Source organism: Otolemur garnettii, unplaced genomic scaffold, assembly GCF_000181295.1.
Source record: "Otolemur garnettii isolate 467f Iridium unplaced genomic scaffold, OtoGar3 scaffold00062, whole genome shotgun sequence".
Classification (NCBI taxonomy): domain Eukaryota; kingdom Metazoa; phylum Chordata; class Mammalia; order Primates; family Galagidae; genus Otolemur; species Otolemur garnettii.
Window position 1 is genome coordinate 10,154,399 of NW_003852457.1, and position 16,619 is coordinate 10,171,017.

General features: G+C 45.6%; 1 protein-coding gene across 1 annotated transcript in view; it reads right to left on the bottom strand.

The window, feature by feature from the left end:
* SH3RF3 (SH3 domain containing ring finger 3) overlaps positions 1 to 16,619 on the bottom strand; it is a 321,767-nt gene that overhangs the window by 113,790 nt on the left and 191,358 nt on the right. Inside the window, 1 exon segment of the mRNA XM_003792894.2 lies at positions 1,713 to 1,808. Within this exon segment, the coding sequence (XP_003792942.1) occupies positions 1,713 to 1,808 (96 nt within the window).

Here is a 16,619-nt window from a genome sequence, read left to right on the forward strand (position 1 = left end):
TTCTATGTCTGGCTTCTTTCAAAACTCTGTGAGATTCAGCCATGATTTTAAAGGTCATGGTCTTTGGCTTGTTTCCACCATGGAGAGTTCCACTGGATGGAGACACCATGTTTTACTTAGCCCTTCCACTGCTGATCACTCCAGTGGATTCCCATTAGGGGCCATCAGAATAACGCTCCTGTGAACATGCATGTACATGTCTCTGGCTATCCCAGGAGATTCTGCCTGGGAAAAAAGTTTCCCTGGGTAAAAATGTGTATGATGTCAGATTTTGACTTTCTGACACTCCATAAGTGGTGTTCATACATTAAGTTCTTTAATCTTAAGCATCAGGACAGAGAAGCTGAACAAGTGGACAAGTGAATGGAAATTTTCAAAGTATCTGGGGGAGCTTGAATTCTACAGGTCCCTACTGAGGGGTGGGTGTGTGAAGAACTCCTGTCATTGCTGTGGAAGGGCCTCAGAATCTTCTAGGCAGCTCATTCAAAGCACATGTGACAGAACCCCTGGCCAGAATATTTGGGGAAGAGGGAAGGAAATAATGAGATGAGGCTGGCAAAGTAGATGAGGGTTAAACTGCACAGGGCTTTCAATGCCAGGCTGGAGGATTTGGGCTTCATCCCTGGGTAACAGGGAACTACCACATGTTCTAAAGAAATATCCGCCAGCATCCACACAGCACTCTGTAGTTGTGCAAAGCTGTTATCACCTGTGCACTCCTGGTGCTGGCTTATAAGCCCTCAGTGCGCCAGGTGGGCTGGTGGCTTATGCAGCCCTTGCCCCAGGCTGAGCAGGCTGCAGTGTTAGTGAGAGGTGATGTGGGTGGGGGCAGGAGGGCACGGGGTTGGGTCATGTGCTGTGGGACTTCAGAACCACGATGCAACCTTGCCATGCTCTGCTCGTCTGTAAAGCTGGGGCATTCATGGTTTGCTTGTGCAGTGTTGAGAAGACGAAACAGACAGGGACTCAAGAGTGTTTGGTGAAATGGTCTTTGTGGGATGATGCCAGTGGTTACAGGATGAAAGCTTGTGGTCAGCTCATGACATATATGTGTGGCCTCACACTGACAAATGGAAGGCACATGTGCCACAGGCAAACACTCCTGGCACTCACAGCCCTGGGAGCGGGGAGCTCACATGCAGACATGCTAAGATGCCCCCTGCTCAGCAACTGCCCAGATATACTCCTTAGAAAGCTAGAGAAGAGACAGGAGAGTAATAGGTCTCAGATTAGCTTCAAGTCACCTTTGCTTTAGTGACTCTTGGTTGGCTGAGGTGCCCAATAATCCGGAGTCCAAGGAGGACCCTGCAGACGGCCAGCAACGTTTCCTTCAGGTCTGTTCACAGTGTGAGGGGGACATACTGCCTTCGGGGATGGGCTCTTCCCCCCTGGAGCTGGGGACAGAGCAGCACTTGGGAGGGTCTCTGGAAAATGGGTGCTAGGTACAGGTGTCCCATAAGGAAATGGGGGAGGCCTGCACAGGGCCTGCTGTGACTGCCCACATGGTGAGATGCTGCAGCGGGCCTGGGACTGATCTAGAACTGGCCGAGGCAGAGGTCACAGAGCTGCCCTCATGATCTGAATCAAACCCACACACGGCAGCCATCTGACCTATACTGTTTTCTCTTTTAGCAAAGGAGCTCCAAGGTCAGAGCACCCCTAGTCTGGCAAAAAACAAAGGCATAAAAGCAGGTGAGTGCACAGGACCTTACCTCCACGTACAGGAGCGGGAAGATGCCGACCTTGTCCCCCAGCATGCCTTCCGCCCAGTTCTCGTCCACTCTCCTCAGCACAGTCAGAATCTCATCCTGAGGTTTCCAGGGCCACCATGTGTGCAAAGCACATGGACACACACGACACAGAGAAAAGAAGAGGCTGATTAGCACTGTGGGGGCTGAGGAAAGACTAAGGAATGGCTCTAAGCAGAATGTGCTGTCCACTCATGTATCTAACCTGTGAAAAGGTCCCCTCCACCTTCACCCAGGAGCGTGGTGCGCTCTCTCTCTCTCTCTCTAGTGCTTTTAATTATAGCTGCAACCATCCCCAAATGGAAAAGCTTGGCAATTTACAATAGAGTTAGTGTTTTAAAACGCATGTCCCTATTATTTATTTAATGAAATAAAAATGCTTGGAATAAAAATAAATTCAGCTATGTATGAAATGTTTTAAGGTTCTGGCTCCATCAAAGAACAAAAAAATACCCCAGATCAACTACATTTATTAAGAGTCATGGGTACATAAAGCTTTGAATAACCCTCTTAAATTCTTCGAAATATTAAACAATACCAAGTATAAATGCAGAGAGTAGAAACAGATGGAAGGAGAAGGGGAGAGACTAGGAGCAAGGAGGAAACTGGGATTGGCAGATAGGCAGCAGGGAGGAAGGAGAGACTCGGGGAACTCACAGGCGCTGGGAGGCCATGGAGCCCCATGACAGGGTGACGTGGGCAGGAGGGGTGGGAGAGAGAATGGACTGAGGAGAGATGGGGATGGACAGGGGGAAGTGGCCAGAGAGGAATCCTGAGGAAAGAGACAGCACAGTTTCAGTGAAAGTTAAGAGGGCAGGACTGTCCCATCATAGGGACAGCTTATACCACACTTCTCCAGCTGGCCACTGCTCCCTTTCCCAGAACCATCCTTCCAGTAGCCAAGGTGTATCATGGGGCCCCCAAGGCCTGTCTGCCTAACCTCCTTCCAGATCTAAACCTCCCTGTCACCTGTCCTTGGAAGCCAGGAGACCCTCTGGCCTATGTATGACTCTAGTGAGCCAAAGATCTATGGCCAAGTGCAGCCTGAGGGAACAGCCCGTTAGAGCTGAACGTACCACCTGCCTTCCCGAGAAGACAACGATACTGTACTCCTCAGCAACAGTGTGGGACTCCCAGGCCTCTCTCAGGGGCAGAGACAGAGGTGCTTTAGGCCCATGAACTTCATGAATTATCTGAGAAGCTGCTTGCTGTGAGCACTGAGGTAGAAGGAAGGCCCCTTCTTGGGGTGCTCACAGGGCCAGGCAATGTTCTTATACCTGGGCATCTTTTGGAGAACTCATTGGAGGAGTGGGCTCTGCTCTGTACTGAGAACTCCCTCTAAGGTCTCCAAGCTGCTCCTCTGGAGGGAACAAGGGAGGCTGTGGGGGCAGCCAGAGGTAGTCCCACCTTTCATTTTCCCTGTCATCTCCTCTAATTTCCCAGCTTAAAAAAACATCAAACAAATCAATTTGTGATCACCATTAGGGCCACAGTGGAGTACTGGCTTGTGGGGAGATACATACAAGTGTCTGTGACATCCACGCCTCGGTCCCCTCTCAAGGTCACAACTGGCAGAGTCCTAAGTCTAGTGCCAAGACCAGCTCAGTCAGCTCAGGGGGCCCTCAGACCCCACCGATCATATGAAGGGAAGGGTAATCAACTCTTCCCACAGTCAGAGTTTTTGCAAGAGCAAAACACCATGTAAAATGTTTAATTTTGTAAAACTTAAAAATTAAAAATACTAGATCAATTTGGTAAGAAAAATAAAAAAAATCATAAAAGCTACATTATTATTTAACACTAGTTTTAGAAATTAGAGCCAAAAAAAAAAATCAAAGGAAATAAAACAAGTAGTATAGATATTGGAAAGAAGAGTATACAATTTTCTACTCTGAAAAATAGAGTAACAACTAAAAATTAGAATACATGAGAACTTAAGAAATGCTGCCAATTTTAAAATGAATACATAAAAATCATTGGCTGTTTCACATACCAGCAACAATCAGTCAGAAAATGTGGTTACATGTGGCTAACCCTTAAAAAGAAGATTAGATCTCTTACCCACGGTATATGCTAAGTTAATTCCCTAAGGATTAAAGGCATAAATTTTTGGCAAAAAACTTGGAATGTTCAAGAAGAAAATAAGAATAGATGTTTAATCTTGAATTGAGGATGGTATTTCAAGGTATGATAATAAAAATTTGGTTACAGCCAAACCAAATATGTTAAAAATAGCAGAAGCAAAAAGGCAAATGAAGTAGAAGAATACTTGCAGTAAATATGAAAAGTAAAGGCTGAATATCTTTACTAAATAAAGACTTAACAGAACAGTGAGGGGAAAAGATACTTCAGAAAGCAAAAGAGGCCAAGGGCAAAAATCAGGGAACTCACAAAAAAGGAAAAGCAAATTGTCATGAAACTCACTTTAAAATGTTATACGTGACTAATAATCAAAGAAATACAATTTTAAGCAAGAGATTCCTTATTTATTTATTTATTTATTATTTATTTGACTGTCAAATCAGCAAAGATGAATACACAGCCTCTCACAGTGGTGGCCAGTATTCAGGGAACAGTGACATGCCCATTTTTGGTGGGATATAAATTTAGGGTGGGCTGTTCGGTGATTCCTATAAAGCGTCAGAGCCTTGGAGGCCTGCACACCCTCTGACCTAATAATGCCATGTCTAGAAACCTAGATCCTAAGAAAATTAAAGTGTGCAGAGAATCACAACTTCCTGGAGTGAAAACCTCCATGGGAATCAGTGCTGAGCTTGGAAAAATTGAACTACAGCTGATGAATGCTGGAGGCTCAGTGCCGACAGGTCTGACGAATAAAACTCTACATAAAACTACCCAGTCTGAATCTTTCTAAATGTAGAATATAAATGTCTTAACACAATAACTAAGAAGATGCCATGAAGGCTATGTTAACTAGTTTGGTGAAAATATTTCAAATTGTATATAAAACCAGCACACCCCATGACTGCATTAATGTACACAGCTATGATTTAATTAAAAAAAAAAAAAAAAACTACCCAGTCATCAGGAGGCCCACACCTCTCCAGGAGTTCCACAAGGTCCTCACAATAAGCATCCGAGCATCCGCCTCATGCTCTGGCAGGGGGAGGAGGGAAGCGTTTTGAAATATGCCAGAGTACTCAGTTCTTAATAATGTCTGCCTGTAGGAGAAGCTAGACTTCATCGGTTGGGGTTTTATCAGAGCCTAATCTACCTTGGGGAAGCAGAATACCTGACCCCGTCCCATTGAACCCATCCTGTCCCTCCTAGAGAGAAGGGGAAAACTGAGAAGCACTGGGAGAGTTCACGGTCCAGGAGCACAGGCTCACCAAAAGTCTGATCATATGACTATAGAATGTCATCGTACCCCTACCCTCACCATATCACCGCTTCACTAAAGGTCTACTAATGGCAGTTTTTTTCCCCCAGTACATTATGTCTGGTATCAAGAAAACATTATAAGACATACTGAAAGGTGAAACAACAACAATAAACCAGTTTGAAGAGACAAAGCAACTATCAGACCCAGATTCAGATTCAGATTCAGATGTTAGAATCATCAGATCAGGAATTTAAAACAATTATGATTAATAAACTAAGCAGACAGCATGCAGCAACAGATGGGTAATGTAGGCAGTGAGACAGGCATTCTAAGAAGAACCAAAACAGAAACGCTAGCCATCAAAAACACTATGGCAGAAAAGAAGAATGCCGTGATGGACTTAGAAGTAGACTGGACAAAGCTACTGCAGTAAGATAAGAAAAAGAAATAAAAGGCATACAGATCATGAAAGAAGAAATAAAATTGTTTTGTTTACAGAGAATCTGAAAGAACCGAACAAAGAGCTTCTCGAATTAATAAATGATTATATCAAGGTTGTATGATACAAGGTTACTATACAAAAGTCAATGGCTTTCTTATACATAGGTTGGGTGTATCCAACCTATTTATCAACCATTTTATCCAAAATGCTTGAGATTAGAAGTATTTCAGATTTTGGAATATTCACATATATGAGGTATCTTAGGGATGAGACCCAACCCTAAATGGAAAATCCATTTATGCTTTACACATACCTTATACACGTAATGTAATTTTATACAGTATTTTAATAATTTAGTGTATAAAATGAAGTTTGTATACATCAAACCATCAGAAAATAAAGATGTCACCATTTCAGCCACCTACGCAGACAATATGTGGTTGTTTGGCATCACTAACATTGCTGAGTCCAAATTTACATGTGATATACAATTATTTTCTTAAACTTATTCATGATACATTTTGCAGTAAATAATATGACATACCATTAATATGGTGCAAAATAATGTGTTCAGGTTAACTAAGCAGTAAGATAGCATCATCAGATACCTCTATCAGCCCAAGAATGGCTACAGCCAACTAGGCTTTCAGCCTCCACCTATGATGCTGGATTTTATTTTATTAGGTGAGATGAAAACATCAGACTCAGTTCATGGACCAGGAAGAAGTGGGTCTTCCATTCTTCTGGGTAGCTTTTCCTCTCTCTCTCTCTCTCTCTCTTTTCACTCTGTTGCTCAGGCTGGAGCTCAGTGGAGTGACAGGATCACTGTTCACTGCAACCTCAAATTCCTAGGCTTAAGTGATTCTCCTCCCTTAGCCACCTGAATAGGTGAGACTATAGGCAAGCACCAGCACACCTGGCTAAATTATTTTATTCTTTTTTGCAGAGATGAGGGTGTCACTATGTTGTCCAGACTTGTCTCTAGCTCCTGGGCTCAAAAGATCCTTCCACACTGGCCTCCTAAAGTGTTGAGATTACAGGCATGAGCCACCATGCCTAGCCTGGATGGTTTTTCAAAATGTTTCCAACAGAGCCATCTGCCTTATCAAAAACCGTTTTTGCCTTTGAATGCTCCCTTTGCACTATGGAGAAGCTGCTGATGGGGGATCTGCACATGTCCAGAAAAGAAATCCCACAGCTGAAAGGGGCTGGGAGGGGTTTTGTTTCCTTGGTAATGCTGAACAAACTGTGTGTCACACACCTGCATTTTGACAGCTACCCATCACGAGAAGTCAGGTGTGGCATTTTCCACTTGTGGCAATATGTCAGTGCTCAGAAAGTTTCAGATTTTGGAGAATTGTGGATGTAAAATTTTCAGATTGGAGATGCTTAACCTGTACCAGCCATGGACAAGTAGAATTTAAAATTAAAAACACAACTATTTATATGAGCCCCCACCCAAACAAAATACTTAGGTATAAATCTAACAAAAATATATGCAAAATCTATACAAGAAAAACTAAAAAACTTTGATGAAAGAAATCAAAAGAGAACTCAACATATGTAGAAATATTTCATATTCATGGAAATATGTTCTTATCTTGGGTTTGGCAATAACTTCGAATACAACACCAAAGATAGGACCCATAAAAGAATCAATAAGCTGGACTTCATTAAAATAAATACTTTGTACTCTGCAAAAGACACTGTAAAGAGAATGAGAAAACAAGCTACAGATGGGGAGAAAATATTTACAAAAGACAGTGATGTAAATGACTGCTACCCAAAATATACAAAGAACTCTCAAAACTCAAAAAGTAAGAAGACAGATACTCTGATTGAAAAAAGGGCCAAAGACCTTCACCAAACAAGACCCTCACCACAGAAGATACATAGATGGTAACATGGTAAATAAAATATGAAAATATGCTCCACATTCTATGTCATCAGGGAAGTGCAAATTAAAACAATAGTGAAGTACCACTGCATACTGATTAGAATGGCCAAAATCCAGAACACTGACAACACCAAATGCTGGTGAGGACATGGAGCAACAGGAACTCTCTCATTCATGGCTGGTAAGAATGCAAAATGGTTTGGCCACCTTTAAAGATAGTTTATTACCAAAGTATACTTTTACCAAGTAATCCAGCAATCATACCTCTTGGTATTTACCCAAAGGAACTGAAAATTTATGTCCAAACAAAAACCCACACATGGATGTTTATAGCAGCTTTATTTATAATTGCCAAAACTGGGAAGCGACCAAGATGTCCGTCTTGGAGGTGAATGGGTTAGCAAATTGTGGTACATTCAGACAATGGAATGCTATTCAGTGATGAAAATGAGTGAGCTATCAAGGTATGAAAAGTCCGTCTTGGAGGTGAATGGGTTAGCAAATTGTGGTACATTCAGACGATGGAATGCTATTCAGTGATCAAAATGAGTAAGCTATCAAGGTATGAAAAGTCCTGGAGGAACCTTAAATGCATATCACTAAGTGGAAAAAACTAGGCCATAAGTAGAAATAACCCAGGTACCCATGTGGTATATGCATACTACAGAGTACTACTCAGCCATTAAAAAATGGCAATTTAGTCTCTTTTTGTACAACCTGGAGAGATTGGAAACCAATCTTCTAAGTGAAATATCACAAGAATGGAGAAACAAACCCATGTACTCAATACCAGGTGGGAACTAATCAATCAACACTTACATACACATATGGAAATAAATCTCAATGAAAATCAAGCTGCAGGAGCGGGGAGGGGGGAGAAGGGGATGGATAAATTCATAGCTATTGGGTACAGAGCACACAATGGCTCTGTAGTGTGGCCCTTCTGAGTGAAGGGCACATTTTGGCTCAATTTGCACAAAAAACAAAGTATATAAAGAAAACACATGCCCTAATATTCTGAAATTAAAAAAAAAGAAACCAGGCCAAGTAGAGTGGTTCACATCTGTAATCCCAGCACTGTGAGAATCTCAGGCAGGAGGATCATTCGAGCCTAGGAGTTTGAGACCATCCTGGGCTATGCAATGAGACCCTATCTCTACAAAAAGAAAAAATTGAAAAAATTAGCTGGGAAAGGTAGTGCACTCCTAGAGTCTCAGCTGCTCAGAAGGCTGAGGCAAGAGGACCACCTGAACCTGGGAGTTGGAGGCTGCAGTGAGCTATGATTGGGTCACTGCATTCCATATGTGTGACAGAGTGAGACCGTTTCTCCCCCCTGCCAAAAAATAGCAGCAAATATGAAAAGACTGTATACTGTATGTATGATTCCAACTACGTAACATTTTGGAAAAGGAGGAACAAAAATGTGGAGACAACAAAGACTGGTAGTTGCTGGGTATTCAAGGGGAGGGAAGGAGGAACAGGCAGTGCACGAGGACCTTAAGGACAGTGACACTGCTCTGTGTGACACTATGATGGTGGATCCGCATCATAATATACACGTCCAAACCCACACAATGTGAACTGTCGACTCTGGGTTATTACGATGTGTGAGTGCAGGTTCATGGGTCATGAATAATGTCTTACTCTTGGGGGACGTTAATGAGCAGGCTGTGCAGGGGCGGGGCAGAGGGTATTTGGGAAATCTCTGTACCTTCTGCTTGAGGTTGCTGGGACCCTAAAACTGCTCTAAAAATATAAAGTCTATTTCTTTTACAGCAACCTCAAACTCTTGGGCTTAAACAATTCCTTTTGCCTCTGGAGTAGCGGGGACTACAGGTGTGCATTACTACACCTGGCTAGTTTTTCTATTTTTAGGAGAGACAAAGTCTCCCTGTTCTTCAGGCTGGTCTTGAACAACAAGGGCTCAAGTAATCCACATGCGTCGGCCTCTCAGAGTACTAGAATTACAGGCTTGAGACACTGTTCCCAGCCATAGAGTCTATTTTTCAAATAGCTAATAGCACCACAGAGCAATGAAAATGATCCAACTACAGTGTCCTACAACAATATGGTACAACTTACAAACATGATATTGAGGGAAAACAAAGCTGGACAGAAAACGACGTCATGTATAAGTTCCTTTATTTGAAGCTTGAAAACAAGCAAAGCTCATCTATGGTGTTAACAGACATGGGGAGTCTGGGGGCAGACAGATGGGGGAAGAGGGCCCAGACATCTCTGGACTGGGATGATTAGAAGGACAGTCATCGAGCTGCCTGGTTATGTTTATGTACTTTTTGGTATATTTTATATTGATATTATATATAATATAACATCTTATTTTTTAAAGGCAATAGCGTAGCACACCTTGAATACTGCATTCAGCCCTAACACATCTCTCCAGGGCATCATACTGAGGAAGCTGAGCATCATGTGAAAAGTCTGGAACCAAATAAAACCAAGCCAGGGAAGGAGGTGGTAGGATCACTGAGCCTGGGAAGTGAGAACACTGTGAAGCTTTGGTGTTGTTACCACTCTGAAGAGCTGGGCTTCTCTGGGTGCTCCGAGAGGCTGTGATTAGCACACAGGGCTCCCCTGTAAGACAGGTGCACCTTAGAGGCCAGGGAACTGGTTGTGTTAAGCTGAGCCAACCTGTTCCTCATCAAGCCTCTGATATAGATTAGCATCTCCTGAGCCCCAGGAGGGACCTTAGGCTGAGAGCGAAAGCCATCCCTTCCCAAGAAGGTGGATGAAGTCTGCCTGTAAAGAAATGATCACCATCAATAAAATGACGGCACATTAAACGCTGCCACACTGTAGCAAGTGAGGCCCCAAATCTAAGCATGTCTGCTGTGTGCTGCTGTGAGTTAGTGTGGGAGCAGGAAACCTGCACAGCTCCATTGGCTGCAGGAGGTAAGTCCAATGTGTCCAGTGCGATTTGGTGGCACCCAGTGGCAGGGGTCTGTTCTGCTTCAAAACTGAGGGGGGGCAATTCTGGTTCCTGTGGTTGGCAGAGCCTCAGGACAGTGGCAGGATTCAGAATACCCCCATGTATTTAGTTGGTACCCATTCCGACATGGTGGCTGGGTAGAATACTGGGGTCCAGGGAGCCAGCCACTCTCCATTCCTAAATAGTCAAGGAAGTTTCTCCCCAGCTCTGTCTCTAACCGAAACTACCAAAATGGGGACAACCCCCAGTGAGGGGTATCTATCTGAGTGCTGAACAATCAAAATACTCACTTCTAGCATGTCAGGGCTACTAGTGTGTGTTCTGGATACAATAATGATTTCTACAGCCCCCAAGGCAAGACCAGCAAAACAACGGCCAACTTTTCATGGCTAGATCATATCAGGTCTCTGATGTGTTGCCGTGTTTCAAAAATCCAGAGCCAGAGCTTTTAGAAGGACAAGGAAAAGGAAATATACACTTTATAGACTCTTTGGTATTTGGAGAAATGCTACCTCCTCAAAACACTCAACAGCCTCTGTGAGGAAGATGGCAACACTGACCTGCATAGGGTGGACTGCTTTTAGCATTGCTGCTTCATAGGGAATGATGTCCCCTGAGGTTCCCAATGGCTGTAGAACAAAGCCATGAACAATAACACCTGTGCCATTGGTCCCTATGAGCTGTGCTCTGTATCACAGGCCAGAAAATCTTTTCTAGAAATGGATAGATAATAACTATTTCAGAATTTTCAGGGCAACTCTCTACTGTAGCATTACAGCAGCTACAGATAATATGCAAATGAATGAGCATGGCTATGTACCAATAAAACTTTATTTACAAGAACAGGTAGGTAGTCAGCAGGATTTGGCTAGTGAGTCTTAGTTTATCAACCTCTGCTTGATGTAGGTGACTAAAGTAAAGTAAACCAGAAACTGCAGGCTTCACTGATAGTCAGATTTCTGGGCCAATATAGCAGCATTCATGGATTTTATGAATGGAACTTGTTTCCACGACATTATTTCACTTTCAGATCAAAACTCAATTTCACTTATAGGTTTCATGTCAAGTACTCACTACTCACTGTGGGCCAGTAGACTTCCATATGCTATTTTCCCTGTTCCCTGATATTTCCAAGTTTTAAAAACACACCAAATGCCATTGCCATATGGCAATGGTTCTCCTTTGTATTCAGGTATTCTCAGGGTGGTCCTAAATGACTGTAAATCTGGGCTATGAATATAAAATGGTTATTAAAGAACCATATTGCCTTTCTTCTCAAGGCATAGTGGTTAATACATTTGCAAAGGATTTGGGTGACATGGTAGGGCTCACCATCTACAGGGGACCTTTAAACAGCATTTTTAATTCATTTTCCTGACCCTTCCAAAGTTTGTGCATTTATTTCCCCCTGGGGGAAAGGAGAGCAGTGAAAACAGATGGGCCTCTGTGAAGAACACAGCATTGACACTCAACCTCCCGGGTGCTCCTGGAAGTAGCTGGCAGAGGACACCGTCCTCTGACAACACTTCAAGGGTGCATCTTGGCAAACGACACAGCTCACATTATCAAATATTTGGAGGCTTAGCATGAAGTGCCACAATCACTGGAAACCTTGGAGAGTTCCCTTAGGAGCCCTCGATAAACAAATACCCTAGTGCCCAATATTTCACTCTCCTAAATAAGCTGAGTGCAATATCACATATAAGACACCAAAGGCAGTCCCAGAAGACCCTGAGTAGTCAGCAGCCCTGCATGCCTTGAGGCTACCCGAGCGCCACTTTTCTCTGTCACTTGCAGTCAAATGGTTTCCAAGAAGCTATATTGAACCACAGCGCAGAGAAGCCAAGCCCCAAGGGCCCACCATGCCATGGAACAGCACAGACGGTGCCCCTGGCAGCACACAGGTCAGCCACAAACAGGGCCCAAACCACTGTTTCACAAGACAAGGGAAAATTAAACAGGGGAAAACTCACAAACTCCCTCAAGCCTTTTGTTGAAGAAATAACACAAAATTGTGCCTCTGCTAGCCATTTATCATTTGTGGTGAGGCTCTTAAGGAGTGTTTAGCTGCCATTGATCCCCTGCAGCGCAGGCTGGCTCTGCATCCTCTTGCTGCTTCCCTGCCAGCAAAACTCAGGGGGCTCTCCACATCTTGCTCACTCATCTGAACTCCAGAAGCTGCCAGGGGCCTTGGACTGCTCAGAGAGGCAGAAGCAGGACCCCTCAGGGGCTCTCAGGGCTGAGGGGCACCTGTAGTCACAGGGCGGGATCCAGGTAGGAGGGAGGTCAGAGTTCAGAGGCTGCACCGTCTCAGTGCTACACACAGACTCCAGCAGGTGATCATTTCTCCCCTCGTCCATCTGCCCATGACTCATGAGCACCCGAGGGCAGGGCTCTGTCGTGCCCACTTCAGTATCCCTAGCACTGAGCTTGGCACTGGGTACACAAGCCAGGATTGATAAGTGTCTGAAAAGTGAAGGAACAGACCAAGAAGCCTGGATGAGAAGACACAGTTTCTCCCAGTAACGAGGCCTGCTGAACCCAGGAATGCTCAGCCTCGCTGCCAGGCATCTCTTACAAGTTCTCCTGGGTGCCCTTCACTGTCCTGATGTGGATGGGCCAGGACCCTGCCCTGGGAGACAGTGCCATGTGACACCTTCATCTCAGAAGCAAGAGAGGGGTGTGGGGGGGCTCCATCCCACAGGGAAGGCAGCTGCACAGGCCCTGGGGAGCCGCCTTGGGGGAGGAACCTCTAGGAGATAGGCACACCAGGGCAGGAAGAGGGCTGGGGAGCCGGTGCTGGGCCAGGAGGAGTCTGTGGGCAGCACCCACTCTGCTGTGACTCCAGAGAGGTGAGAAGCCACTGAGGGTTGTGAGCAGAGGCTCTGTGAGGCCTGGGTTTGAGAGGTTGGTCTAGCTCCCAGGTGAGATCCAGCTTCTGCAGTGACCAGGGGACAAAAGCTCACACTCTACATGGGTCCTGAGAGCACTTCCTGGCAGACCTTCAGACAGAGCCCATGCTGGCCTGCAGATCAGACTACTTGTCTGCACAGTTTCTCAGAGCCTGGACTCCGTGTCAGGGCAAGGGGCCCAGCAAGGGCGCTCATGGCACAGAGGGGACTCTGATGGCAGAAGCCCTCCACAGGGGGTTGGGGCCCTCTGGGTTTCTAGGATAGCCTCTTTAGCAAGACACAGCTCACACAGCACTCAGGCAGGGAAGACTCTCTGTGGGTGCATCTCACTTTGGTTCATGGATACAACATAGAAAGAGCACGAAGCAGACGCTTTTCTTGGTCTCCCCAGCCCAGAAATGTTCCCATTCCCACTCAGGGAGCAGCAGAGACAACACTGCAGATGCAGGGCCTGCCTGGTGGATGGCCCTGGAGAGGGACTGTGGCCTCCACCTAGGAGCTGGACCCCTTGCCCTGGGCAACCTCTTTCCATATCCAGCCCCAGGAGAGCAAGAACCCAGGAGACTAGTCCTGCACACGCTCAGCTCTCCATGCTGTGTGTGTCTGAGAAGGTGCTGACATAGAAAGTGACCTGGTTATGAGCTGAGGGCATTACAACTTTTCCTGAAGCAGGAAGAACAGGTGAGGGCAGACAGCAAATGCTTATTTGAAATGTTTATTTTGAGCTTGCTTCTTTGAATGCCTTTGCTCAAGTAATCCTAATACCAACTCCATTTTATAGTCTAGAAAGAGACTCAAAGACTAAGTAAATGTCGCAAAGTCACTGTACATTATTAAAGAAAAGTGTCATGATTTGAATCTGTGTCTACGTGACTCTAGAGCCCACTGTCTATATTTGATTTTTATCCATCTAAGTCTGACCCTGGGATCGGAAAGGCACAGTGTGGAACTCATGCTGGGTTAATTCACTAAGGAAGGAATTCTCATGCTTTTGAGAAACAATTAAACATTGAACAACATGAGAAAGTCACGTGGAAAGTCACCTTAAAACCCGACAAGGTCAGGGCAGATTGTAGCGATATTTTTAAAGGGTTTGCCAACTCTAAGTGTACCTTTGGCTCAGAGGTCTGGGAGTGGGCGGGGGCTGAGACGAGGGTTAGGAAAGAGCAGTGACTGCACCCACCAGGTCCTCTGGTTCTTCCACATGGCACACGGTGGGAATGGGGGCCCACATGATGAGCCTTGCAGGCTGCTGACATCAGGTACAAAAGTGATTCATGACCTGCCAGGCACTGCCTGAGGAAAGCTCACGGCCTATGAGGCTTCCTGAGCATTAAGGGTTGCCCAGACCATTCACAGCAAACACAGCCACCTGGCAAAGCAGTGACCATGTTCTCAGGAACCAGACATTGCATAGGAGGGCCACAGGAAACAGATGCAGACTTTTGTAGTTGAATACAGGGAGGTGATATGGAGTAAGCTCCCACGAGAGTGGGACTCACACTCCCTCTGCGCACTGAGCCCTAAGCTTACCCTTTACTTATGTCACGTGGTCCTTGACACCACCAAGTAGACACAGGTGTCATGACTAGGAAGCCAAGGTGCTCCTGGCCCCATAAGGTAAGTGTCTTCCTGAAGTCACACAGCTATCTGTGGGCACCCGGTTGCAAGGCCCCATCAAATCCAGACCTCAGGGTTGGAGGAGATCCTCAGAGACGGCTCTTCTTGCCTATAATCTATCTATTTGCACATGCCCAGAATTTTAGAGTGGGCCTACTACTAAGTTATAAAATATCCTTTTTCTATAGCTGATTTACAAAAAGTAATTATTCATTTTCTTCTTAAATAAAATAAAGACTTTGGTTTTTAGAATGATTTCAGTGAATGTTAATTAAACACAACTTTTCAAAAGCCAACACGGGGGCAACAACCTTGCTTTGACCCACCTGCTCCACGTCTTTTAAATTCCTTCAATTCCACAGTGATGGTCTGTAAGGGAGGTTAGCACCATCTGGGGTTTTTACAGACCCCTTCTTTACTTGCTGACTCGAGAATATAACACACTCAAACAACAGAACCATTCCCTTGAGAGCAAATCAAGCTGCTGTGAACCAGCACTGATGCCATCACCAATACATGGGACCACTGATCCCTTGAGGTGCAACACCTAGGGGACATCGGAGCCAGCCGTGTGCCAGGTGTGGGGAAGGGAGCCACTCAGATGCACCATGGGAGGAAAATGACAGGCAAGTGCCCGCAACAGAAACTCAGAATTGAGCAGAGGGTCACAAGGAGATGCCCACAGCCCTTGGGGCTTTTATTTGGGAGTGTTCAGAAGTGAGAGATGAGGCAGAACCAGACAGTGAGCAGGGGTGGCATCCCCTGCCCAGCCCTGCTCTCTGGAGGTCAGAAGGACAACCGTGGGCATGGTGGGAAGATGTGCAACACGGTCGGGGTGTCACAACAGTATTCCCTTTAGGAATCACACCCAGTGGCTTTTGATTTTCCACATTAACTTATAGGATTTAAGAAAAGAAAGTCCTTGAACAATCTGTGATGTGATACTTGCACTCCTGTGGCCTCCCGTGGGAACAAGCCACTACATCCTGTAACAGGAGACGCTGATCTTGCCCATGGCTGGCGCCTCTGTCCCTCAATTTCAAAGGTCACCTTCTGGGGAGCCTAGGTGACCACACCTACCTCCAGGTTCCTTGGAACCTATGGAATGTGAAACCCTGCCGTCAACTACTCTGGAGTCCTCACTAAATGCCTGGTGTTTGTCCCCCAGCTGGCCCAGCCCAGCTTATTGGCCTCTAACCTGCCTTCAGCATTTGCCTTTGTCTTACCCACTCACCTCCAGGGTCAGGGCCCAGGACATTTTTGTAAAACAAATAGGCAGATATCCTTTCTCGTCTTCATCCTGGAGTCAAGTGTCCTAGGCAGAGGCCCATGGAACAGAGCATGTTGTATGGTGGTCTCAGGAAAGGCAGGAGAAGCTGGCCCTGCGACTGTGCCTTCACAATGAGTTCTCCTGACCTCCCTCCCCCAGGCCCTCTGAGGAGGGCTCTGTGGCTGGAGCCATTTGAGCCTGGAAGGACCTGGAGAAATGGGTTTGTCTCTTTAGTGAGATACCAACTGGACCCCAAGAAGAAGCGGTCCTTACCCTTGGTATAAGTGATAGTAAAGAGCACCCAAAGCCCCCAGAAATGTCTACTCTTGGGGCAGAGAAGCAAGGTGGGGTCCTGGCTGGCTGACACTTGGCACCAAGAAGCCCCCCACTCTGGCCCCAGCCTGAGAGGGACAGGCAGAGAGAGCCCTGCGCTGGCT